The 26528-nt window shown below is 39.5% G+C and overlaps 1 protein-coding gene across 3 annotated transcripts in view; it reads left to right on the top strand.

Annotated features, from left to right (window-relative positions):
- Positions 1 to 26528, top strand: part of KIF13B (kinesin family member 13B) — a 143390-nt gene that overhangs the window by 21917 nt on the left and 94945 nt on the right. For all 3 annotated transcript variants that reach the window (XM_088152488.1, XM_088152490.1, XM_088152489.1), the window contains exons 3-6: positions 18741 to 18753; positions 19997 to 20057; positions 22351 to 22443; positions 25355 to 25535. In XM_088152488.1, coding sequence (XP_088008614.1) covers positions 18741 to 18753; positions 19997 to 20057; positions 22351 to 22443; positions 25355 to 25535 — 348 coding nt within the window. The remainder of the gene's footprint in view (positions 1 to 18740; positions 18754 to 19996; positions 20058 to 22350; positions 22444 to 25354; positions 25536 to 26528) is intronic.

Here is a 26528-nt window from a genome sequence, read left to right on the forward strand (position 1 = left end):
AAACTGTTAGAAGAATGTTTATAATCCTAACACAAGGAACTTGAAAAATATTTCACATTCCTCCGTATTAGCTTGAGGTTTTTGGAGTCAGCACAAATTGTTCATGTGTTGGCTTGTGCTGCTGTGATAGACTTGGCTTCCTCTGATTTCAAGTTTCTTCTTGCAAATGGTCTTAATGTGCCTACCCTCACACACACACTTGGTGCCACTTTCAAGGGAAGGCAGGAGGAAAACATTTAACTCCTGTATCCGTGCACTGGGCATCTTGGATACTTTTCTTTCTTGCTTTGATTAAAATGCAAAGGTGTTTGAAGGCTATTCCAGATTAAAATGGCCATTTTCTTTCCATTTATTGTCTTTTTAAAAAAAAAATGGAGGGAGAGGGAAAATATTATACTTAATGCAGGGACCTGGAATTTTGGGACGTTACTGAATTTGCCTTGTTGTTCAGGCTTTCTGAGTCTTAACTATTTGTCAGCTTTCCACATTCTGGTTGCCTTCTAGATATACTGGGACTTCAACTACAAGAATTTCAACTATTATGACTAAAGGCTGCTACATGTCATATCTTTTGTGGATAGAAGATCATGTTTAATCTCACCAGCCTGTCTTCCAGGCCATACTATTCCTCGTCTTTATGGATACATACGCCTTTGCATGACTGGGGCTTAGAGAAAACTTGGGTAAAATTATTTTTCCCTTCTTTGAGCCTTCAAAGCAAACTTGACCAACTCCAGCAATGCTGGCTAGAGAATTCTGGGTGTTGAAGTTCACACAACTGGAGGAACCTTGGTGGGAAAGGCTGCTTTAACATGACTAAATGGCATTTGAAGATCCTTGTCTAAGGAGAGGAAGTGAGACTTGGATGATACATACCTTCCAAAGCAAATTTTCTTTCCTACTTTCTCCATTAGAAGCTGCCCACAGAAGCAGGACAGCGAGCAGCCTTCTGTGTTCTTTTCCATTGCAAGTTGAGAGCTTGGCTATACAGTGTTCACATCTGCCAGGGATAGTTTCTAGCAAGCTGAATGTATTACATTGAGTTGTGTGCATGGAATCATTTTGACCTTACCTCAAAAGTGCATAGTCTCTACCAGCTGGTAGAATATCTTCTTCTTTGTCCTCCAAAGCACTCTGGCAAGGAAACATAGTACCTTTTTGACTTGCAAGAAACTTGGCTTCCTTACATTGCAACAACAACTCTTAGGCATATACATGTGCTGAAATGTGACCAGGTGTAGCTTTATACATGTATGTTGGAGGTGTCATTGAAAAATACCTATTGCTGTCCATCCTCTTTTGCTGTGATTCTTTCAGTATAATTCTGCAGAAGTTGATTTGGCAACTGCATGACACTCATCACAATGTGATCCTTGTTAAAGCTAGTTTTACGATCTAACCTATGAATCTGTTGGTGTTTTCTTCCTGAGTTTATTGAATAATAATAATAATAATATTATAATAAACAATAATAATTGTGTCCCATTATTCAGCTGTTTTGTGCAATCTGGATGTCTGTTTTTCCAGCACCAGATTATTGAAGATTCTTTTGCATTTGGACAGCCTCAAGTGGCAATACCTGGCCAACCTTGGTTGATCTTGAAAAAGCTAAGCAAGATTGGCCATTAGTACTAGGATGAGAGACTATTGGGAACTCCCAGGACTGTAGGTTAGATTGGGAAGTCAGAAATATATCCAAGAAGAAGGCAGTAGCAAACTCCTTCTGTGTTTTGCCAAGAAAAGTACATGGTCATATTTATGTAGTCACCAGAAGTTGAGATCTACTTGAGGGAATCTTCACCTTTACCTCACATCTGGAGGAGTCTTCACCTTTACCTCACATCTGGAGGAGAGCAAATCGTGGAGTGACTCAATAACTATGCCGATACTGCAAGGTTTCATGGCAGGAATGTTTTGCCAAGCTGGGTCAGCAGCCTTTTGCTGCTTCAAATATTAAATTGGTCACTTTCACATTTCCCTCCACCCACTACAGTATCCACTAACAGAGAAGGATGTTTTATGTGCCGTAAACAACGAATCAAAAGGTTTCAGGGAGCCCCACTTAGCCTTGCTCCTTTCCTTGTTCTTCAAGAGCATTCAGCTACATTAGTTTAAAAAGAAAGAGTGGGTTCTGGTAGGGGTTATAAACATATGTATATTTGTAATAGTAGATAATATGTGTAGCTCAGGATTGGTGTCTGTTTGTACCCCCCCCAATCCAGGAGAGGAGGTTTAGGCAAGCTGGTGACCTCTAGGTGTTTAGGATCACAGTTCCTCAAATGCCTGGCCATTAACCCTAGGCTTGAAATACAAAATATTTGAAGAGAACGGGTTTCCTTATCTCTGCCCTAGGCAGTTCAGGCAATAGCGTAGTGCACTGAGATTTAAGAGATGCTGGGTTACCCTGGAAAATGGTGGATAAGTGTTGCAAGTCAATGTTGAGACCGCAGGCTGACAGAAAAAGCGAATGTCCCTTTCAGTATTTCCCCCAGCTTTTGCTCTATTTGCGTTTGGAAAAGAAATTAGGATGAACTCAGGAAATAAAACAAAAAGGTCACATTTCTCTATCCCCACACTTCAAAAGATGGCAGGGAGTTGAGCAAAACCTAGTTTTGTTTTATCATGCTTGTACTATCTTTAAGTAGGAAAGATAACTGGAAATTAGTGATGATTGATGTGCCAGTAAATTCTGGATGTTCCCACTTCCACATGGATAAAGAAGAAAAATTGGCAGCCACTGAGGCACTGTTTGGACCTGTATGTGCAAAAGCCATGAGTACAAGTGTCTTTGAAAGTGCCTCTTTCCCTCTGTTTTAGGGGGACTCATGAAAAAGAACAAGGGATTATGTACCTTTTTGATTCCTGCGGCAAAAAGATGCTTTGGGGCCTTGTTACAGTATGCTAAATATGGCAATAAAATAACGGCAGCACTGTTTCTTTCTGAGGGTTTTATTGGTTTGTTTTTAATTGGTTGTGGCAAATCACCTAATCTGATTTGTGTCTACAAGTAGCAGATATAAAGGGGAGCTCACAGGAGTCTTAAAAACTATCCCTGGAGTGAGCCCGACGTGTTGCCGTGGTGTTGCCTTGGACCAAGTGTGGTTCCTGGCTGAGTACTCTGCTGTGCAAACCTGTGGTTCTGCTGTTGCCTTCTACTGTTTAGGGTCCGGGTGGGCAGACAAAGTTGATAGCGTGCTTAATCTTTCCCAACCTGGCACTCTCTGAATGTATTGGACCAATTCCTATAATTCCCAGCCATGAGGATCAAGGTAGAATTATAGAACTGAACAGCAGATCTGGAGGGTATGAAGCTGGAGAAGGCTGGTGGCAAAAAAAGATTACTTAGCAGAGAGGATATTATGACTAATAAAATTATATATGGTATGGGAAAAGTGAAAACTTTTCCTCTTCCCATTGTGTGAAAACTTGAGGTCATCCAGTGGAATGAATTGGCAGGAAATTCAGGAGCAGCTGAAGGAAAGTATATTTCCATACAACTTCTAATAAATGTATGGAACTTGCTTCTACTCGCTCAATGGATATTGGCCTGGATGGCTTCAGAAAGGAACGAGGCTCTTAGAAGAGCAACCAATAGCTATTAGTAATGTTGCCTAAGTAGGACCGCACAGTAGAGCTTTCACAATCAAACACCAGCAGCAACAGAAGATAGCAATTGTAGCCTATGGGTTTCCTGGTTGGTCACTTTTGGACCTATTGGAAATGGGATGTGGGATAAGATAAACTGATTTGTTGATCTAAAGATATTTCGTACTGGATGACTTATTCCCAAGAACTGGGATAATGTTTCTTCTTTTCATTTGAGTGTGGTGTTCTACAGACATAATACAATATAAAACCTGATAACTTGATCACCATATAATGAGTCACTATTTTAATTGAGACAGGGTATAAATTGAGATTGCCTATTAGGAATTTTATTTACATTAGCCAAATGTTAAGCAGCAGTTGGGTTATTAGTTGCACACACTCAACTCATGTCTTATTATATCTTTATTATGCCACATATAACAGCATTATTGCTTTTATTTTGTTATTTTTTTTACTTTCTTATACGGACAAATTAGTAATATAGCATAAGAACTTTAGGCCGTGGTGGGGAGATAAGGAGTATCTGAATAGGGATAGAAGAAAGGACAGGAAATGAACTTGTCTACGAGCCCAGCTCAGTATAAAACTTGAGGAAGAGTCCATTTCTAAATTGTATGAATGATTCCCTAACAGATTAACTGTCGTCACATTAACTTGTTAACTTGCTTTGCGAATTTTTTAAAATACTTTTTTACAGTTTAACCTAAGTTCCACCCGGTATCCTGTGAAGAAATTTCCCCTTCATTTTTCCTTTCTGCACCCTCATATTTGCCAGCCTGCTGGAGCAGATTTAGCAGGCATTTGGGTTCTTTTTATAACTTTTAATCATGTATTTATGATTTTAATTTAATGTAAGCCGCCCAGAGTCCCCCATTGTGGGGAGATGGGCGGGGACAAGTTTACTAAATAAATAAATAAAGGTGGGATAATAAGGGAGAATCTATATTGCTGATGGCATCTGTGTCACTGGCAAACTGACACAATTGGATTCTATCTCTAATTTCTGCCTCAAGAAGCAATTTTACAAACACGGGTTTCTCTGAACCTTAGCTTACTATGTGAACTCCTTTGTAAAGGGGCCAGGAAAAATTTAATACATTGTAAAATGATATCTGTATTCTTACTGAAAGGGGAAACTATTGTTTGATATGTGTTTTAATAGCACAATTTTTCCATGTCACACTTGACGATCAATCCAAAAGTACATCTGTTTTCAAGTAAGGATAGGAAGCTCTGAAATCCATCCTAAAACTAGAGATTCATAAAAAAAAAAATGTGGAGTTGAGATGGGAGAGAAAAGGTGGATCAGGCATTAGGATCAATTGGGGTGGCAATTTTTTAATTGCTATTACAGGGGTTATAACCAGATCAGCCAATAGCAGTCACATAATGATAAAATAGTAAAATATCAAAAACCCAGTGGTACAGGGCTTTGGAGTATTTCTTTGTGTCAGGTTCAGGGATTCAGTTGAACAGATCTCTAAAATCTTGTATGGGAAGAGGGCTATGGCTTGCTTCTTTTGTTTCTTCTATTGTCCAAGTGGCCCCTACAACAATGGACATAGGCATTATCTAAGTCAGACAATATGTGTAGCTCAGGTTGAACTGTGGAGTCCTTGGGGTTCTCTGAGCTTGGTTGTTTTCTTGCAAATGTTTCATTACCCAGCTAGGTAACATCTTCAGTGCTAGAATGGAGTGGAGTTTGCTCCCTGTTTATATACAATGGCTTGCCCTGCCTGTGTTGGTGGGTTTTTTTTTACCCCCCCCCCCCCCGGTAGTTCCTTGATTAGGGTATTTTTACTGCTTGTTTGTATGTCTGGTGCTAATCTTGGTGTTAATCTCTGCTTATCTGGGTGATGATTGCTGGTGAGGAGATGGTCTGGTCCTTTGTTTCCTTTTTATTGTCTCTTTTGAGTAGTGTGTAGTTGGTTTGTGTGCTACGGAGATGCCATGTGGTTGTAATAGTCTGTTGGCAGTTTCTGAGACATCTCTGATGTATGGCAGCGTGAGCCTTTTCATCCCACCAGCGTCAGATACAAAACTCCAATAAACTGCACAGCTGGATGGAAAATAGTGCAACAAAGCAGCCATAAAACGATATGACTAATGATCATGGATGCACACCTCAGATTTAACCCACAAGAGGAGCTGTGTAGGAACATTGTTCAAACGAGCGCAAATGCACTGCAGCAACCCAGAACAGCAGAAGAAGGAAACAGACCACCTATACAACATCTTCCAACAAAATGGATACCCACGCAACTTTATCAAAAAGTGCCTGACCACTCAACCTTCTACAGCACAACCAACACAAGCTATGAAAAGGCTCACACTGCCGTACATCAGAAATGTCTCAGAAACTACCAACAGACTATTACAACCACATGGCATCTCCGTAGCACACAAACCAACTAAAGCCCTCCAAAACATCTTAAGCAAACCAGAAGACCCAGTAGCCCAAGAAGAAAAAAACAAGTCATCTACAGCATGTAGTGTAAGGATTGTAACAACCACTATGTAGGACAGACAGGCAGAAGGCTAGCAGAGCGCATCCATGAACACCAACTAGCAGTCAGAAGACATGATGAAAACTCCTTAATCTCACAACACATGGACAGACTTAATAATAGTTTCAACTGGGAAACTGTCAGCATCTTAGACCAAGCTAAATCCAAAAATATGAGGGAATTCCTGGAAGCTTGGTATTCAGACAAAGTAGCCATCAATAGGCACATAGAGATAAACGATAACTACACACTATTCAAGAGAGACAATAAAAAGGAAAACAAAAGACCAGAACATCTCCTCACCAGCAATCATCACCCAGATAAGCAGAGATTAACACCAAGATTAGCACCAGACATACAAACAGTACCCTAATCAAGGAACTGAGGAGGGGGGGCACCAACACAGGCAGGGCAAGCCACTGTATATAAATAGGGAGCAAACTCCACTCCATTCTAGCACTGAAGATGTTACCTAGCTGGGTAATGAAACATTTGCAAGAAAACACACAAGCTCAGAGGACTCCACAAGTCAGGGTTCCCCAAAGTGATCAATATCGACCCCCAAGGGTCAGTGGGACTATCCATGGGATTGATATTAGTATAATGCATAGTACTATTAAATTAGTATTTATTGAATTATTTTTCATATAATAAATGTTTGAGGGTTGATGAGCAATCTGAAACTTAACGAAGGGATCAATGAGCTGAAGAGTTTGGGATCCCCTGATCTAAGTAGTAGCCTTGAGGATATTGTGTAGGAAACTAAGGCCATCTTTGGCACTGAAGGGCATGGACTTCTACATTCTCCTGAAGGCTTGAGGGAAATATGTTGGCACTACCTAAACTACTACTTACACAATTGTTTAGAAGGAGTCAGGCCAAGATTCTGTCCTCAGTGAAAACCCTCCTTTATTCCAACATGCCCCTCACCACCATGAGATATTCTGATTTAATAAGGGAATTTTATCTGGTATGATGGTGTTCAAACATGATGTTCTACTTGTTGGAGGAAATAGTTGGGTATGTTAGTATCGCAGTGTAGCTTTGGTACATCTACTTTTTAAAAAAACATTTTATTTTAAAGAATCAGTATTTCCCTTCTGCCCCCTGAAACAATTAATGGAAGCCTGTGGGTTAGATTTGCACAGTCTGATTCTTCCGCTGGGAATATTTTGTTATTAAGTCATTAGAGTACCAATACTGAGACATGGAGAAGGGAAATAATTGCAGGGTGAGAAGAGAAATTGCTTCAGTTGCCATGCTGAGGAGAAAATAACACTGCATTGCATTGCCAAGCTGAATTTTTCTCTCAAGGGGATTTAGGATAAGATGGTTTTCCAACATTTTAAAACAACTGTAGTCATACACTTAATTAGAAATTTCAGAAGTAGCAGTGAACAAAGTTGATAGAAATGCAGCTAAAGCAGAAGCTGCACATTACAAAACATACCCATAGAGCCTCATGACAGCTACATGACAGATTTTTAATGTGCATCTGTTCCAAATGCTCCCAAGAGCATTTTGGACCCCTTGAAGCTTTTAGAGTTGAGTGCCCATTTCTTGTTTTAAGTGCGTGCAGCAAAGTTACCTAGAACAAGGCTTTATATGAGGACCACAATCTCTGCACCAAATTCAGATACTTGAATCAATTACAGAAACATTTCTGCATTATTAGGTTGCAAAATTTTGGACATATAATCTGATGTTATAATTGCTAGAGATATTCTTTGAAGTATTTAGGTGTCCTATTTTGAAATGGGATCCTCTTGGGATCCACCTGTTTCCTCCTTTTCTTTTGTTTCCCTTGCTTATTTATTCCATCCATTCATTATCTCTAATTATTCATTATCTCCATTCATACTTCAGGGCTGCTAAGTGTCTTGGGAGGGACTAAAGAGATGTGATTTTTGCTCACTTTAAATTGCATTCTGCTTCCTTTCTTCTCTGCTGTTCACTTGGGCAAGCAGCTGTGCATGATACTCTGATTCACAGTTGTTTCCAACAATCTCTGAAATTTCCTTTTCTCCCTGTTGATGATTTAGAAAGCCTTCTCTTTGGGTCAGACTGCTTCAGAAATGTGTACCAAGCTAAGCTAAGCAAGAACATTCTTTGTTGTTTGTTGTTTAGTCGTTAAGTCGTGTCCGACTCTTCGTGACCCCATGAACCATATTGCGCCAGGCCTTCCTGTCCTTCACTGCCTCCCTGAGTTGGCTCAGTTTCATGCTCATTGCTTCAGTGATGCTATCTAACCATCTCATCCTCTGCCGTCCTCTTCTCCTTTTGCCTTCAATCTTTCCCACCATCAGGGTCTTCTCCAAAGAGATCTCTCTTCGCATTAGGTGACCAAAGTATCTGAGCTTGAGCTTCATTATCGATCCTTCCAATGAGCAATCAGGGTTGATTTCCTTTAAGATTGACTGGTTTGACCTCCTAGCAGTCCAGGGGACTCTCAAGAGTCTTCTCCAGCACCACAGTTCAAAGGCATCAATTCTTCGGCGCTCAGCCTTCTTTATGGTCCAGCTCTCACAGCCATACATTACTACTGGAAGAACATTCTTAGCCCTAGCCTAAAGTTGGGTATCCAAGTGCAAAAACAAAAACAGAAGTATCCCCAGACCTACTCAAGAATAATTTCCCATCCAGAGGAGGCTGGATCCTTTCCAGAGTTTCTCCTTCCTTATAACTTCTTTCTTTTGCCTAGATTAAATTTTGCTTTAGTCCTTATCCTGTAGTTCTAGAGAAAGGTACTATGCATGATGAATTGTGGAATTATTTGTTCTTGGAATACTAATCTGGAAATTATTGTAGGGGATTTTTCTAGGTTTCCATAGGTGTGGAGACTGGGACATAGGTAAGCAGCAGCATACTGGCCATCTAGAGTTTGAAGGAGTCTTGCCGGATGAAACTAAAGATTCAGCTAGTCAACCATCCTGTTTCTGCTGTGTCCAACAAAATGCGTCCTGGAATCTCATAACAAAGTTTGAAGGCTAATAGTTGATTAATAGCCACCGGCAGATTTAGTCTATGCAAAATCCTTTCAATTAGTAGGATCCCTGGGATGTAGCCTCATGGAAGTATTCAAGTTCTATGGGTTTGGTATTTCTACTTCTTCAGGAGTAGAATGGAACACAGTATTTGTCCCTAGAACTGGAAGGCGGGTTGGAGGCTTCAGATGCAACAGAATTATAATAAATAGTAAGAGTTTGAGAGTTTGGAATAGAATTGTTCATGTGCTAGGTTTGTCCCTAACAATAGTAAGGGGGTGGGAAATGCAGGGGCCTGTCTGCTTGCCTAAAGCCATTGCTTCTGTTCTTGGGTTGCAAAAATAATAAGGGCCTCAAGCATTTGCCAAACAACAACTTGGCTCTGATGCTCTGTGTAAACTTTGAGGACTGCCTGTTGCACAAGCCAGTTTGGTGAACTTCCTTAAAAACTACTTCTGTTTCAGTGTTGATTATCTTCCCATTTGCAGAGAAAGCCAATTAACCAAGTAATTAACAAGATGTTTCCCTTTAAAACAAGCCATGGGAATCAAGTTAAATTTCACGGATTTGCAACAAACTCTGGTGTTAGGGGAATCAGTCTGAACCTATCTCTAAATGAAATGCTTGGGGCTTTCTGAATCAGCTGGGAACTTAATCATCCTTAAAAATAAAAATGTAGCCCTCTCTCAAATTATTACCAAGATGGAATGAGGCAAGTTGAAAGAACTGAAGATCACTAATGTAGTGAAAGGGCAAGCCCCCAGTCACTCAAGAACCTCCCTGACATAGGTCAAGGAAACCGGCTGCCCCCACACTCACCCCAGATGGTCTAAACCAGTGTTTCTCAACCTTGGCAACTTTAAGATGTGTGGACTTCAACTCCCAGAATTCTGGGAGTTGAAGTCCACACATCTTAAAGTTGCCAAGGTTGAGAAACACTGGTCTAAACGCAAATCTATCAGATAGGGAATCAACACCTTTCCTTCCTTAGTGGAACATGCTTAATAATACATACACTGGTTGATGAGCCACCACCCACCCCTTTGGCTGGAGAGAGTAAAAATTTAATTGTTTTGGAATCCTAGCCTTAAGAAGGGGGGATGGGTTGGTTTGCCCGGATAAGCCATAAAGGAGTTTTTCCCACAGTCCAACCTTTTCTGTTTACAAAGCCTTGTGGTGCGTTGTATGTGAGCCAGACTAGCTGGAGTCGAGATTGATGGAAAATATGGAAAAACCTGGAAAAGAGAAAATGAAGAATAGAAAAGAGGGAGGTACCCTTGGATTGGGACCCCCAGAAGCCTCCAGGGAGTCAAAAAAGAAAGGCTTAGCTCCAAAAAGCCAAAGATAGTTATTCAGGACTTTGGAGAGATAAAACTGTCTGGATCCATGATAAGAATAGAGGTTGGGGAGGGAGCTCTAGATTGGAACCGGAAGGGAGAAGAATATCATTGAATTGCCCCTAAGCCTACTGTATTTAAAAATTAAAAATATGTGAGAAACAAGGTTTATTCATGTAAAACATTGGATTATAGAGTGACAGGGATCAGTATGCTAAGATGCACCATTAAGATTTTATGCTTTATTTTCTGAGAGCTGGTCTCCTTGAATTGTTTCTAGTCATTGTCACTAGTAACCTTTGCATCTGAAGTTTATTGTATTTTATGCAAAGCTGGTTCCTGGAATTTTGTTCCACCTTAAGGTTTGAGCCTCAGGTCCTACCCACTATGGATTTGTACCATTTTCCCCACAGCAGGGGTAAAAATAAATAAAATAAATGTGATGGCACATTTATATTTATGGTTCCGTTTGGGGTTTTATCAGTACTCCACACTTCATTTCATCTACTTGCGTGTGTTTTGGTTATTTGGCTATCTAAAGTTAAAAGGAAAGTTTATACCTTTCCTCATTTTTTAAATAATGTTATTTTCTTCAATTACACTTTCTTGTTTTGTTTGCAACTCCTGGAAAAAGAAGGGAAAGATATGTTTCTCTGACCCCGTGCCTCAAGCTACAAGGGCCAGGAGGTGATACTATAGTGCTTAATTTTCCTTTTACATCATCGCCATTATTACTATTATGACCAGTTTTCTGGCAAGGAAGTGCTCAGGTTGTGGGATACCCTCTCTCTCTCATGAGCAAGAGTTAAGGAGGAGGAAGCCAGGTCAGGGCATTCCTGTCCCCTAAAGCTAGATGGTGGCAATTGTGAAGCTGCTGTGCCAAGGCAGGAAGGCAGGTCAAGGTGTGTAAAACCCAAAGGATAGATCATGGATGAGGACCACTCCCACTTTCACTCCCTGAGGTCAGCCGGTGTTGTTATGGCTGATAATTAACTTTCCATCTATTTCCTTCCTTTTTCTTACTCTGACACACATTTTAGCAACTGGGATTTTTCTCAGCAAGAGATAGCTTGTTTGCTAACTCAGGGTTGAGGAGTTGAAAGCATGATATTAATATTTTACATCTGCTGAGGATATTTTAATCAAAGCCTAATGCTTTGCTTTTCAAAGATGGCGGAAGAGGATGAGAAAATTGGCCATGCTTCCTACAGGGCTTTGATAGGAAAGTTTTCCTGGGAAACATCTGTTGAACTAATGATTCCCACTTGCAGAATGTTTACCGCCTGATACTGTAGCTAGCCATGTTTGCAGATAAAGGTAGTATAATCTCTTGTGCCCCTCTTCCTATTTTTTAGAGCACTTTCACCTGCTTAAATGTTTTTACAGATTAATGTTCTTAAATATATATACCATACATGGACGAGACAAGAGAACCTGGAATTGATGGAATGCTACTACAACAGTAAACCTGAGAGAATGATTGAGGAAGGTACATATGACCCATAGGGATGAGAGGGGATTTTTTTTTCATCCTGTTTTGTTTAAAATCTCACAGCAGAAGCTGCTTTGGAAAGGCTTTTATTCTCAAAAAGGGGCGTATAAGTATTTCAAACAAAGCAAAGCACTGCTTTGGCATTCTTTTGGGAGTCCTCCTTTGTGTTGATAACTCTGCAATACTGTTTTTGAATGAAGAAATAGAATTGTTTATATGGAGAAAGAGGCCTTTGTTTTAGTTCTGCTATTGGAGGTTGCTGCATACACACTGATATGAATGCTATCATTTGGGGTGCAGGGACACTGCACAGTGGAGTGTCCCTGACAAACTTATTAATAATTCTAATAAATCAGGCAGCATTTTTCAGTTGTAATCCTTTTTATACGCACCTGTAGCATCTCCTTGCAGCTGCTTTGACCAGTTGCATCTTTTCTGGAGATCACACTGCTGGGGGCAGGAATGAGATCCTGGGAAAAGATGCAGTTGCTTTAAAGAGCTGAAGACAAATGCTGGGTAAATGCCCCAACCAGCTTTGAAGCAGCTTTTGCCTTTAAATCCAACAGGATGCACAGCCCTACTTGCTACAGTTATTTCCTTGAATGTAAAGAAGCACTTATACACACACAGTTGTTTAGAATAATTAGCATCTCCCAGGTCACATCATTCTCTCTTTCAGATTAAAGACTTTACATATTCATGCCAAAGCCACGCCATCCACTTTCAACAGTGATGTATCAACATAGGAGGGAGATAATATAATAGGCATGCATAAAACTATGCTTTGTACGGAGAAAAGGAATAGGGAAAAGTCCACCCCTCTTATATTATTAAAAATATGTCAGAACATTAATCATCCAAGGAGACAATGATGAGAGATTCAATTTGGCTTTGTTGATTGTAAGAATCTCATTGCATTACAATTGTTTGGCAAAGACGACTATGTGGCAATGGATGGGTGGACCTCAGAAACAAGGGGAAGAGACTTACTGAGTGGTTTATGAACCCAGATTAAAGTGGGACAGGTTTCGAGTGTATTACAAGGTTCTAAAGCTAACAGAAATGAGATAAAACACAAAGTAAATGACAGAAAACAGGAGAAGGAGGAAGGTAGGCAGTTCAGCAGGGGAATTTGTACTTAACACATTTGTGCATATGCATCCATTTTTCTAGAGGTCTCTTAAGGTGATTATGCACAATATAAACATACAGTTACAACAATCTAATTAATTGAACCTGTTTGTAATGCCCATGTGTCTAGATAAAGGATAACCAACAGCCTATATAAACAGCCTGCTTGGGTGCTTGAGCGATGTTGCTAATCACAAGGCATAGGACTGAGCAAGGAGGTCTATGGGAGAGGCAGTGTAATGTAGTTAATGGTCAGTCTTAGACTTGACTAGGAAGAATCCCCAGTCTTTCAGTCATAACATTGCTAGAGATGTTGGACCCATCTCTATCTTTCATACACAGAGCCAAGCTGGATACAGCAGTGGCAAGCCATACAATTCTATGAAGTTTACACACACAGGCATGCCCTACCGCAAAGGGAGGTTGTACAGATAACATAAATAAGAGAAGCACACTCATTATTTTGAAAGGCAAGATACAAATTCAAATAATCTGACAATGTTATATGTTCTGTTTTTTCTATCTCCTTCCCCCTCCCGCCAAAATTGTTCAATCTGCGTAGAGCAAAAGAGTATGCCTTGGTAGGAAAGACAGAAGGCGTGAACTAATGCAAGACATCAAAATCCAACATCAAGAAAAAAGATATGAGAATAAAATTATTTAGTGCTTTTATCTACCTTTCTATATATTTGAGAACTAAAGTCATTCACAACTGCCAGCCCCTGATAGATACAGTACAGCTATTCTTGGTGGGTAGGAGAATAATACAGCAGATGTTGAAAGCCCATCCAAAGGATCACAAAAAGTAAGAGAAGCTTTTGAAGATGGATGGAACGCACATTAAGGAGAAATGTTGACTTTTTCAAAAACTGGACTTGTAGGGAAGGGAAAATGGAAATACCTAAAATACAGCCTGAATTCTCCTTAGAGACTCAAATACTTTTCATGCTTTGCTGTCTTCGTTCCCTGCAATATAGCTACTTCTTCTCCCTGGTTTTCATGCCCATGTATATCTGATATCTGGGCTTGTTTCCTTTTCCCATTCTCTGTCTCTCTCCATCCCTCTCTGACCAATCTTTCAACATTTCATACCATTTTTTAAAAATAAACCTCATGTATGTAGATTTCTGGGATTTTCTCAAATGACCCATCTATTCAATAGAGGGGTTTGGAAATGCAAAACAAAAATGGCTACATAGCTCCAGGACTTTAGCAGGAGGGATCAGGAGAGTAACGAAAGTAAAGGATTCATTAGCAGTTTCTGTCACACATACAAGAATTGTCGCTTGTCTTTTTTTGCTAAATTAGCTCATCTCCCACAGTTCTTTTTTCTCCCACCAGTGAAAAGCTGACTAACACAGAATGACAGAAATAGGGAAGGTTGGGCTGCATTGCAGAGATGACATGGAAAATTGCAGTATCCACAATTTTTATACAGTATACTAAAGTGATATTTGTAGTGAAGAAATGCTAATTATGAAAAGTTAATTCTCTAATTTTCTGCATTAGATATATCTAAGTAAATATTCCCAAAGCCTTCCCAACTCAGAATGGAATATTGTCAGCTTCCAAATTTATGGCAGGGAACAAGGTGTTTTCAAAAGTTAGATTGTATACTGGATTTCTACTTCTACTTCTATATCCTTCTGAAAAGGGACAGGGAGCAATCCCTTTATTATGTCCTTTTTGTTTGATCCCTTAATCCATTCATCTTCTTCCTTATCACTGGAGCAGAAGAATTATTAGAAAGTGCTTATCTGATTATAAGGTTCCTTTTCTTGCCTCTTTGCTTCTCTTCAGCTTAAAAAATTAAGTTCCCTTTGATGCTGTGGAATACAGAAGGTAATGCTTAGAAATTTGTGTTTGGGTATTTATTTATATCTTGTCTGTCTGCCCAAGAGGACACTTAATGCATCCAGGACTGATTACATCTGGATAACATTAAATAAAACCTATATGTAAGATTTTCAGCAGTAAAAACAAAACCTACAGTATATAGGTGCTAAATATAATTCATTAAAACGATTATATTTGTCATCTTTTAAAAGCCAAAAAATCTGATCTAATCATTAACACACAAGAAATGGAAACTAGGGTGTGGGGATTTGCATATGGGACCCGGCCAAATGGCTGCTAGTCATTGCTGGGACAGTTGTCTTAGCCACAACTGGGACAGTTGTCTTAGTCACAACTGACAGTAGGGAAAATTAGTCCCTCATATTATCCTGGATTTCTCAGTGGCTGCCTTCAGTGTGAGTAGTGAAGAAATCTGAACATGATTACAGTGTCTCCAGATACTCAGTGCTTTATGTTGTGCCATTCCTAAAGGAACTACAATATTTAGAAATTATTCAGCTTTCCAATATTTTAATCAGGTATAGGATGCAGGCCAACATTTTGTAACGATATGTGGAAATGACCTTGGGAGACAGGGCAACAACATGCAACCAAGGGAACAGTCAGATAAAAGGCAGCTTAGCCCACAGCAGGGCTGGGGGGGGGGCAAGAGGCTTAGAAGAGATCCTTGCTACTTTGGAGGCTATAAAGGGAATGAGGGGAGAGAAGTACTTTCAGACTTGCAAGATTCTGTTAATGTAACCTTACAATAAAGTAGAATTAGCTCATCTAATGTTTCCTGTCTGGTCTACCTCGTAAGGCAGACACATTTTGCCAGATCTTCAATATTCAGTATCCAAATCAGACCAACTTCAACTATCACTGACAAAGCTAATAAATGCTTTCAGAGAGCTCCTGTTGGCTCCCTTTCTTGGGGATTGAAATCAAGGGATCCAAACTGTACCAGCCAAAAGATATTGGCCAGATGGCCAATATAATATAACAGCTTCAAATAGGAAACCTTATCTAATCTAAGGATTCAATTGGACAGCTGAAAATATTGAAAATTCTGATGGAAATCTAATGAAAGAATAGGTGTCAGTTATGATTTGGGTTGCTTCTCTCCCCTGGTTGATCCTTTGTTTTTATTTAGGTCAGACACTTATCCAGACTGTTATTGCCACTGCAATCCGTTATGATTTTTAAGCATTTTTAAGAAAGAAGTCCTAAAATGAAGTTTAATAAAGACTGTGCTCACACTGATGTAGAAAGAATACAATGGTTAGTTGAAATTAGCCTTTTGAATTGCATATGTATATAGTGTAACCCCTTATTTGAAATCTTCATGTACAAAAATAATATTTTTACTGGAATTATATTTTTACTGCTGTTTGTAATCTCAGCCCTAAATGAGAGCGTGGGAGGGATGTCACCATGTAAGGTCAAAGTAATAACATAAATCTTTTTTTGGAATGTAGGTAAGACCTAAAAGTCATTATGGCTTTATGTGCTTGCTTGGACACTTAGATATCATAACTGAGATTTGTTCTTTCCTTATACCCCTGAGATCAACATTATGTCCAGCGGATCAACGTGTGCACCATGTTCCATTTCTACTTTACTTGTTGTGAGATAATCTAAGAAAACTTCATTCAATCCATTAACTGAAACCAGTCATCTGACATTTTTCCAGTTCCAGGTTCTATAAAAACTGTCAGAATCAGCTCGCCCTTCCATCTCACCCACAATTTGCTAGAGCTAATTCAGTTTGGGTGGCGTTTTAAGCAGATGTTCTGCTGTGCTTATGATAGAATGGCAAAAAGATATTGGTAACTCTGCTATAAATCTTTTGGCAGAGACCAGATAAGAAACTGAAGTTTATTTATTTCCTCATTTTATTGGATCTAGATGACTCTGAGCAGCTAAGATGAAGGAACTCAGTGTGCAATTGTACAGAGGCTTGACAATGCATCTCAATAGTTTTAGGCCCTGGACTTCTGAATGCCCTCCATACAGTTTAGTGATATATGTTGATTTGGTGATATAAAATTTAGTTATATGTCTTAATTAAGCAGCCCTGTAAACTAATGGTAAATTCTTTCTCTAATAGCTTTTCCACCTACAAAAAGGAAATATGGACAGGTTCATAGAATCCCAGTTTGTCAAAGTACAAAAAAACTTTAGATAGGAATCTTTACATGAATCAAGGGGGGATACTCTAAATAGTCATGTTCAGTAAGCTTAGAATGCTGATTGCTGTGCGTATGTGTGTGTGTAGAGGAGAAAGGTACTTAATGTGATGGAGAATAAGTAAGGATCTGAAGTGGTTGAAGATATCTTTACGTGATGAGACAGGACTAGTATTACGCAGTGTGAGCCAAATGTCTCTTTTTTTCTGAAGCAAAAATGACCAGAAAAGGAGAATCTGTTTTCCTCTTGTTTCTCCTCATAGGGGGGAAGGAGGAATAGAATATAAGAGGTGCTCTCTTACACTAGGCAGTATGCTTCATTGCCAGCGTTCCTGCTTTCTCTCTCCTGCTTGTCCAGATTTCTCAGCTTTTACAGCCAATACGAACTGAGTATTGCATTTGAATTTCTGTGAGTTGTTTCAAGGATAAGGATGGCCAATGATTATATCAAAAAAGGAGAAAAAATACATGTGGGAGCAATAATGATCTATGATACCAGATTTATATGAATATAACTAACATAAGAATCTGGTTTGCACATTGTTCTTAGAAAGATGAACCTTAGCAAACCTCATGTCATGTGGAGCTTCCAGATTCTTCCTCCAAGCCATATGGGAGGCATGTATGAGGTCAGGACTTCCCACGAATCAGTTTTATTACTTTAAACTGTGATGTGGCATATAATTCAGCCAAGACTCTTTAAGTCACCCTCCTTAAACTAAAATCCACTGTAAACATTGAAGTATAGATGTTATCATTATTACACCTATGAAGCCGCAATTTAAAATCACCAAAAGCTGCTATCTCATTCAGTCTATGAATGCAGTTTTCCCGTATCTGCATCCATTACCTGTAGATATGTTGGGCCTGTGGCCAGCACTAGGTGCAAATTATTTTTTATTTAACACAGTATATTGACATGCCCCCTTTTGTGCTGAACCATCTTGAAGCAGTAAACAGAAGTAAAACGTATAATAAACAGTACATTAAAGTAGTTTTAAAAACAATATTAAATAATAAAGATGCATTTATATTGTTGCTATTGAAAATAGGGGCTGGAGAATCATTCTTTGAATTACATATCAGAAAGGCCTGGGTGAAGAATGGAGTCTTCAGCAGGTACCTAAAACATGTTAGAGTAGGTGCCTCTCAGATTTGGGGGGTGAGGGAGAACCTTCCAGAACATGGTTGCCTCCATGAGCAGCAAGCAGATGGCATCCAGCACTTCTTTGTAGGCATAGCAGAACTGAGTTCTGTTGAGTTGTATTCCAACATATCTGAAGGGCATCAAATTGGAGAAGACAGTGTTACTGTTTAAGATATAATAATAAGAATGAGAGCATTGTGTTGAGCTTGTCGCAGACTTTGGATCTCTTCTTTAAAAATTTATTGGCCATTGATCTTGTTTTGCTTGTATCTCTTCTGTCTTCCAAAGAAAGTTCTTGTATTCAAGGCCAGCCAGGTTTCTTTTCACAGTCCTCAAAAATTCAAAGAGAATACATTGCAAATGTGTGTTGTCTTGAGGTTAATGTTGATTAATGTATTTAAAACTTGCTATTTCCTTTGCATTTAAAATGTGTATGTATTAATCAGTTTCTTTTCTTCCCCTTCTCTTCTCCTGCCATGTCCTGTTGTGTTTCCTCATGGAACTGAAGGAGCCAACCAAAGGTAAAAGATTTTTATAATACTTTGCAGCCCTGGGTAGTGAATCAAGTTCAGTTCTTTGCCAGAATATTTTCTACTTTCTTTCCAGATGTATTCAGTGCTATTGTAAGAGGAAGGGGAAAACATTTAAAACTGCTTTTCCTTTTCTCTCTCTCTCTCTCTCTCTCTCTCTCTCTCTCTCAAACAAGCCACATATTACATTGGCAGCCAAGGCATGAGTCAGAGGAACAAGTCAGAAAACAGTAGCACACACTGAGGATTGAGGGTTGTGGTAAAAGAGTGTTAGGGTTTTTTTGTATTTTGGTTTTAGAGTCGTTTTTTTATCCTTGCACAGTGTCAGATTGCAGTTGTTATTTCCCAGCAGTTTCTTTTTTGTTGAAGAATAAAATGCAAAAGACTTTATCTGCTTTCTCATCACTTTTCTCCAAAAGTTTCTTTTTCCTTTATAAATTAGAAAGTAGATCTAGGTCCAGAAGGACACAAATAGCCATGTATGGCTATGAGAACCAGTGGACTCTTAGCATGAATAAGCATACCTTCAGGCATTGGAGGGTTAGAGTGGGGTGAGGGGCAGGTCCCAAGTGAATACTTTTCTAAAGCCTAATGACTCTTGGTCATGGGTTTACACATTCCTACTAATTTTCAATCATTTTCATGGGACATGTGTGTGTGTGTGTATATACACATACATACATACATATACACACACATACATACATACATACACACACACCATTGTATGAACTAGAAATATGCAAGTAGCAACTATCATCATTGATTTCTTCTAGCCCATGACAACTAGAAGCTTTAAAAGCTTGTTTAAATAGAAGTTAGAAGAAATCTGCTCCAGGCAGTGAGTGGGAGCAAATAAGGAGGCAGAATTAATGTTGCTCGGTCTTCAGTCTTCTCAAACTTGGCATTTGATCGGTGGGTTGGACTACAGCTTCCATCTTACTTGGGCAGCACAGCAAGTGGTGGTACAAGCCAGAGATGATAGGAGCTGTAATCTGGTAGACCAAGGTTGAGGAAGTCTGTATTCTTGAAAATTAGCTGCTGAGCAGGGAGGAACTGTGTGCATCCTCAGAGCGAGCTTAGAATGGAATATCATAGAAATCAAATCAAATCATGTGGGCAGGCATGCATTTCAGAAACTATATATGGTGAACTCAGCTAATTGGGTTGTTCACTTTATCATAGGCTTTTAAAATAAGTGTTTCTAAGGCATTTCTTGCTTATCTCTCTGCAGGTGTTTGCCTATGATCACTGCTTCTGGTCTATGGATGAAGCTAACAAAGAAAAATATGCAGGTAGCATTGTAACAATGAACAACTCTGGTGGGAGGAAAATTGGCATTGGTCTAGTAATCATTTGTCAAAAGAGTTAGATGTGGTCCTAGGAGATTCAAAGGTAGTCTCCTGAACTTAAAGAGAGCTTCCTCATTGCCAACACATTTCTAGAAGAACGATATTTTAATTCTCAGGACCAGCAGCAGATCCCCTTCCCAAGAAAGAGCCTGGCCCCTGTTTTTGAAGAGTTATCATTGTGATTTCCACTGAAGTCTGAAAACTGTCTGGAATTCAGTTTTAATTCTAGATTATCTTTTATTCTAGATGTTACCTAGCTTCCCAAAAGTGCAGTTCTGAGTGGACATATTAAACAAGAAGGACAAATTAAGCAGATGTGCTACTCTATATTTCTTGCTGTTTGTGAGACTACGTTTTGGTCCAAAACAGAACTATTGGTAGAAAGAAATAAGAAACACCTACATCCTGCCTAGTTTGATCATAAGATGAAAAGTAGAAATAGGACTGGTTTGGGAGCCAGTATTGGTGCTAGATTGGACCACAGTCTATATTTATAGGGCCATTAGGATTGTTGTTGTTGTTCTGAATATTGAACAGTTGCAGGATGTAGCATGTGTTGCTTTAACGGTCTTACATAAGGTATTTTGTCATTAACTCTAATGAAAGGAGGAAGTAGATTCTGAGGTAGGAAGAATTGAAGGAAGGGGAATGTTGCCTTTTCTGGCCTGAGGGTGAAAGTTCAAGGCACCTCTTGCTCTCCCTGTGGTTCTCCTCTCCATAAAACAAGGAAAGGATGAGCAAAATGCTGGGTGTTGTGGAGGTGCTCCTTGAACAAGCTCTTAGAGCTGGCCCCAGAGTTCCTGCCTCCTGGTGCCTCTCAGGCTTTGTGGTGGCGTTCACTGGGGATTTGATTTTTGCTTTTCCCAAGGAACAGGCAGGTAGTCCATGCCTTTGGCATCTTGGTGCAGCATGTTTCCGGGATTCCCAAGCCTTTAGGCTATGCATCACTGAGGTATTTCTACCCATTCCCTTTTCTGATGGAGAGGTCAAGAAAATCTGCTTACTGTGCAAGTAGCCCCAGTTTTACCCAGGGATCTTTTCCCTTCATGGTACATGATGGGAAAAGGAAAGGATGAGCAAATGTAATTCACGTGGGAGCCTCCCTGTAAAAGCAGAGTTTATGTAAGACAGTGTTTATGTAAGACAGAGTTTATGTAAGACAGTGTTCCTCAACCTTGGCAGCTTGAAGATGTGTGGACTTCAACTCCCAGAATTCCCCAGCCAGCTGGCTGGGGAATTCTGGGAGTTGAAGTCCACACATCTTCAAGCTGCCAAGGTTGAGGAACACTGATGTAAGAGATGGGCATTTGTCAATATGGGTTCTGGCTAGTGTATTTGAGCAGCTGTCCCTCCTTGTGTGTAAATATGGTACAAACATGTTCTGGCAACTTTTTGCAGGCGCATGCGGACTTCTGAAAATGTCCTCCAGAAACCTGCGTGGACTTAACCCATGAAGCCACAAGGAGTCAAGTCTGACTCCAAGGAAAAATTACTATTATATTCATGATATTGCTTTCATCTCATTCCAACCCATGCCTGAGGCTGTCTGAAATTCTCCCTCCCCCCTTCAGTCTTAAAATGATATTTTGCCCTTAAGCTGATATCAAGTCATGACAGATTGAAAGCATGTAAAATCTGATAGTTCCTGGAAGAAAGTGTGTGATCAGTAAACTTTTTTGATCTGGAATCCAAATCATCATCATCATCATCATCACCATCATCATCTGCAGAGAAACTGAAGAAACAGTGGGCCACCTAGTTAGCTGCTGCAAGAAGATCGCACAGATTACAAACAATGGCATGACAAAGTAGCAACAATGGTGCATTGGAATATCTGCAAGAAATATCACTTGTCTGCAAGCAAGAACTGGTGGGACCACAAAATAGACAAAGTAATAGAAAATGAAGAAGCTAAAGTGCTCTGGGATTTTAGAATTCAAACAGTACAAGTATCTGCCACACAAAACCCCAGCTTAACAATTGTTAAGATATGCTTCCGGTGCTGGTTAAACACAGAACAACTCCAAAGGAAGTTACTGGATACTTTGGTGTAGTCAAGATGAGTATCTGCTCCGTGCCTTCCACTTTTTAAGGCTCCGTTGACTTTGGACACACATGAAAAGCATTAAATGTTTTCACACATTACAAGTGTTTGAAGCTTTTGAGAGTTTTAACAAAGGCTTTTTTTTTTACTCTTCCTCCCCCATTAATATGAATCTTTTTGTTCTAATTTTAGGTCAAGATGTTGTTTTCAAGTGCCTTGGTGAGAACATTCTCCAGAATGCCTTTGAAGGTTACAATGCATGCATTTTTGCCTATGGGCAGACTGGTAAGCATTAGCAAGGTGCAAATTGAGGGAAAGGGGGAAAATGTGTTAGTTTTGATTATTAAACAAATTAGGAACAGTACCAAACAACATGTCAGGGAAAAGACAATAGTTTATAACTTAATTGTTCATGCTTCCCTCAATTTCAAATGCTGGTTTTGATTTCATAAAGCCTTACACAACTTTTTTCACTACTATAGAGTGACTACCTTATTTCCTCCCTTATCTGTCTTGAATGGCTCATATTCACATTATCTTCATGCCAGGCGCTGCATATAGCCCAAAATTTAAAAAGACATTGGTAACCTTAAGTACAGTAATGCACATCTAAACTACAATAAAGAAAGGAAACAGAAACACAGACCCTGGGGCAATATAGATAGAGAAAATTGTTGTAATGGCCCCTTGTGTCAACCCTGATTCCTGATTACTTCCAAAAACTTGATGACATTTTTGGAAGTAGCCATTGCTTTCTTCCTAGCGCTCAGAGTGTCTGAGCTAGAATCACTCAGCTGGTTTTATGCCTATGAGAGGACTAGAACTCGAATTCCTCCACTCCTTTAAACATTATACCAAATTGGCTTTCGTAAGAGGGGAGTATGCAATACATACCAAAGCCAGTTGAAAAAACAACTTTTACCAGTTTCTTAACATTAGAATATTTATAGTTAATGAGAAGGTTTGGGCCTGATTGGGTTGGGGTGAAAGGAGGGAGTTTGAGAATTGTAGTTAAGAAGTTGTAGTCCTAGTCCACCATATTCACCTACCAAATTTGAATCAACCACAGAGCAGTTAACAATTAAAATGGGCAGATTGTACGGGGAGTAGGCTATCCTTTAGATAGACTGATTCAGAATTTAGTTCTTTAGACATATTGAAGATCAAATGAGTTATATTTCCTAAAGCTATCCCCCACCATTCTACCCTTTCTCCCTAACATTTTGCCATAATTTAAAGCAAAGATACCCAACCTACAAACCCTCAGGGAATCTTTTGCAGCCCTTAGAACACTCTAGGAATTGGCAAAACCAAAATGCTAGAGTTTGGGAAGGATTTTAAGAAATGAAATGGAAGGCTCATTAATAAAGCCCAAGCCTTTCTGGATCAGGTTGATTTATTTCTACATGGAGAAGGTTAAGGAGGAAAACAATTTCCTTGAGTCTCTGCAGAGCAACAGGCATCAATTTTGCTGCTTCACCCCCCCCCCCAAATCTGAAAAATCTGGCTCCACCTACTTGGATGACATTACCAGCCACAATCACTGCAACCCTCAGAGACCAAGCACTGCCGCTGGCTGCAGAAAAGTTGCACGCTCCTCATTTAGAATGCCAGATGAATAAAGCCCAATATGGGAGCTTATAATTAGGAGCCAGCTGCTTTACTGTCTTTTTTAAACAATTATTTTTACTGTTGACTGCACTCCTCAGGGCTCTAGCTTGGTAAAGGTAATATAAAAGAAAGTAAGGTTTAAAGAAATAGGAAGGTGGGAGAGGGTGGGGGTGATGGGGAAAAACAGCACATCTTTTTGCTTTCCCATTAGCTACTGAAGATACTGGCTGGTATTGGGCAGAGAATAATGGTGAGATAATAGTTATGGTGGATATGGGCTGAGGACAGGGCAGGAATTTCCCACTCTTCCCTCTCTTTGATAGTTTTTTTTAGCTTATATGCAGCAAGCAAAAAAGCTGAAGATCCAGAATAATATTTGTTATGTACGGATGCAGCCAGATATAGCCCTTATTCCAAAATCGAATTCATAGTAATTTGTAAAGGAAGACAAAGCTCCTTCTCAAAATATTTATAGTAGGCTGCTGATAAACCATCTGGGCCAGGTGCTTTTCCACAATTAATTTTCTTAAAGGCAGATAACATTTCCTCTAATGTTATGGGATCATTAAGTAATTTTCTCTGTTGATCAGTAAGAATAGGTAATTTTTGTTTAGACAGATATTTATCAATATCATCTGGATGAACATCTTGTTTTTTATATAATGATGAATAATAACAAAAAAAGGCCTCTTGAATGCCTGCATTGTCCATTAAAGTTTTCCTGTCATGTTGTATTTTAGAAATTAGTCTTTTCTGTTTTTGTTTATGCAATTTGTGAACTAGCCATCTACCTGGTTTATTTGCAGTGAGATAATAGTTATGGTGGATATGGGCTGAGGACAGGGCACGAATTTCCCACTCTTAACTCTCTTTGATAGTTTTTTTAGCTTATATGCAGCAAACAAAAAAGCTGGAGATCCAGGATAATATTTGTTATGTACGGATGCAGCCAGATATAACCCTTATTTATCTGTGGCTTGGTTCTTTTCCACATTAACTAGATAAGCATCTCCTGCCTCTCCTATGACTGACCTTGAATTAACAGCACAAGGAGGCAGTTACAGTGCTCCAACTCACCTATTTAATTTGACAAACCAGTTTTATATATATATACACGTCATTTTTCTGTGTTATCAGAGAAAATAAGATAGTTACAATAATTTGTTAATCCAGCTCTGTCTATAAATCTAATTAGATCTAGCTTGGTTTATAGAACTATAACCATTTATTTACACTCTATAGGGCAGTGTTTCTCAACCTTGGCATCTTTAAGATGCGTGGACTTCATCTCCCAGAATTCCCCAGCCGGCATGCTGGCTGGGGAATTCTGGGAGATGAAGTCCACGCATCTTAAAGTTGCCAAGATTGAGAAACACTGCTACAGGGCATGGAATGTTGGGCTGTAGTGCATTCACATTTGTAAAGGAAGCCTTCCCATGAATCCAGAATAATTATTCTTCATCTTTTCATCAGTAATAATGGAAGAGTTACCTAAATCTACTTGTAGACTTATTTATCTCAGCAAGATTTCAGGAACTTCCACCTTTCCTCCTTTCTTACAATGTTTTCTTTCTCCTTTATGTAGGATCTGGAAAATCGTACACAATGATGGGCACAGCTGATGAACCTGGATTAATACCTCGGCTCTGCAGCAGTCTCTTTGAAAGAGCCCAGCAAGAGGAGAGTGAAGAGCAGAGTTTTAAGGTGGAAGTGTCCTACATGGAGATTTATAATGAGAAAGTCAGAGATCTGCTGGACCCAAAGGGGTAAGGAAGGGTTTTGGGGAACACCAAAATTGCAGGCAACTTGGTAAAGTAATCATTTGATGGGAGTGGAAGTCTCCTACTTCTGCATTCCTCACCAGGGACCAGCTTAATCAACATACTCCTCCAGAACAAAACCAGTAATTTTTGTTTCTGGGGATGGCCTTCTCTCAGTAATTAAACATGTGCTTTGCATGCAAAAAGGGCCAGCTTTTATCCTAAGCCTCTCTAAGTAGGCTGGGAAAGAGTCTTCCCTGGAATTTAAGAGAGCCACTCTCTTTAGCTTCACCACCAGGACTCAGGTGAATCTATACTATGACCCAATATATGGCAGGGGTCCTTTTCTGGCTCCAAGTAGCTCTCTGCCGCCGCCCCCCCCCAATCTCTTAAAATCTTGCTGAAGTTCTCAATATTCTGGCAGGATTCTAGCATTCTCAGGCACGGTTTCAACCATTTAGTTTTTTAAAATAAATTTTAACTTACTTGTAAGGGCCTGCAGACATCATTTTAAAATGGTGTGGACAACTTGGGGCCTGCTGGTACCATGTTGCTGATCCTAGGTGTAAAGCGTTTTTTATATTTCCAGGAACTCATGGTGTAACTGGGAGATCCACGATAAGGCTCTCCCATACTTTTTAAAAAGAAGTTATTGGCAGGTTCGGATGGAGCCCAGATTGAACAGCTAGAGAATGGGGTTTGCCATCATATCCCTTTTCTGATAAATATGCCCAGCAATGTGGGGAGAGGAAAAACATAGTTATCTTAACTATTTGAGTAGGCTTTTAAATCTCAAAATTATCTGAGGGAAGTTTAAGGGCAAAAATCTGTTAATTTTTTAAATATTCCCTGGAGCAGTAGAGCTGTTTATCTTACATTTATCTGAAGACAGAGAAATATGTTGATTGTTAACTTGATAACATGCAAACTGGGTAGCCTCTACTTTTTCTATCTTTTTTCCTACCATTGTATGATAGCATTTTTGTTGTTGAGAGTATC

The sequence above is a fragment of the Python bivittatus genome, unplaced genomic scaffold, assembly GCF_059951505.1.
Source record: "Python bivittatus isolate LINGU-HERP-01145 unplaced genomic scaffold, Pbiv_v1 ctg000690_np1212, whole genome shotgun sequence".
NCBI lineage: Eukaryota > Metazoa > Chordata > Lepidosauria > Squamata > Pythonidae > Python > Python bivittatus.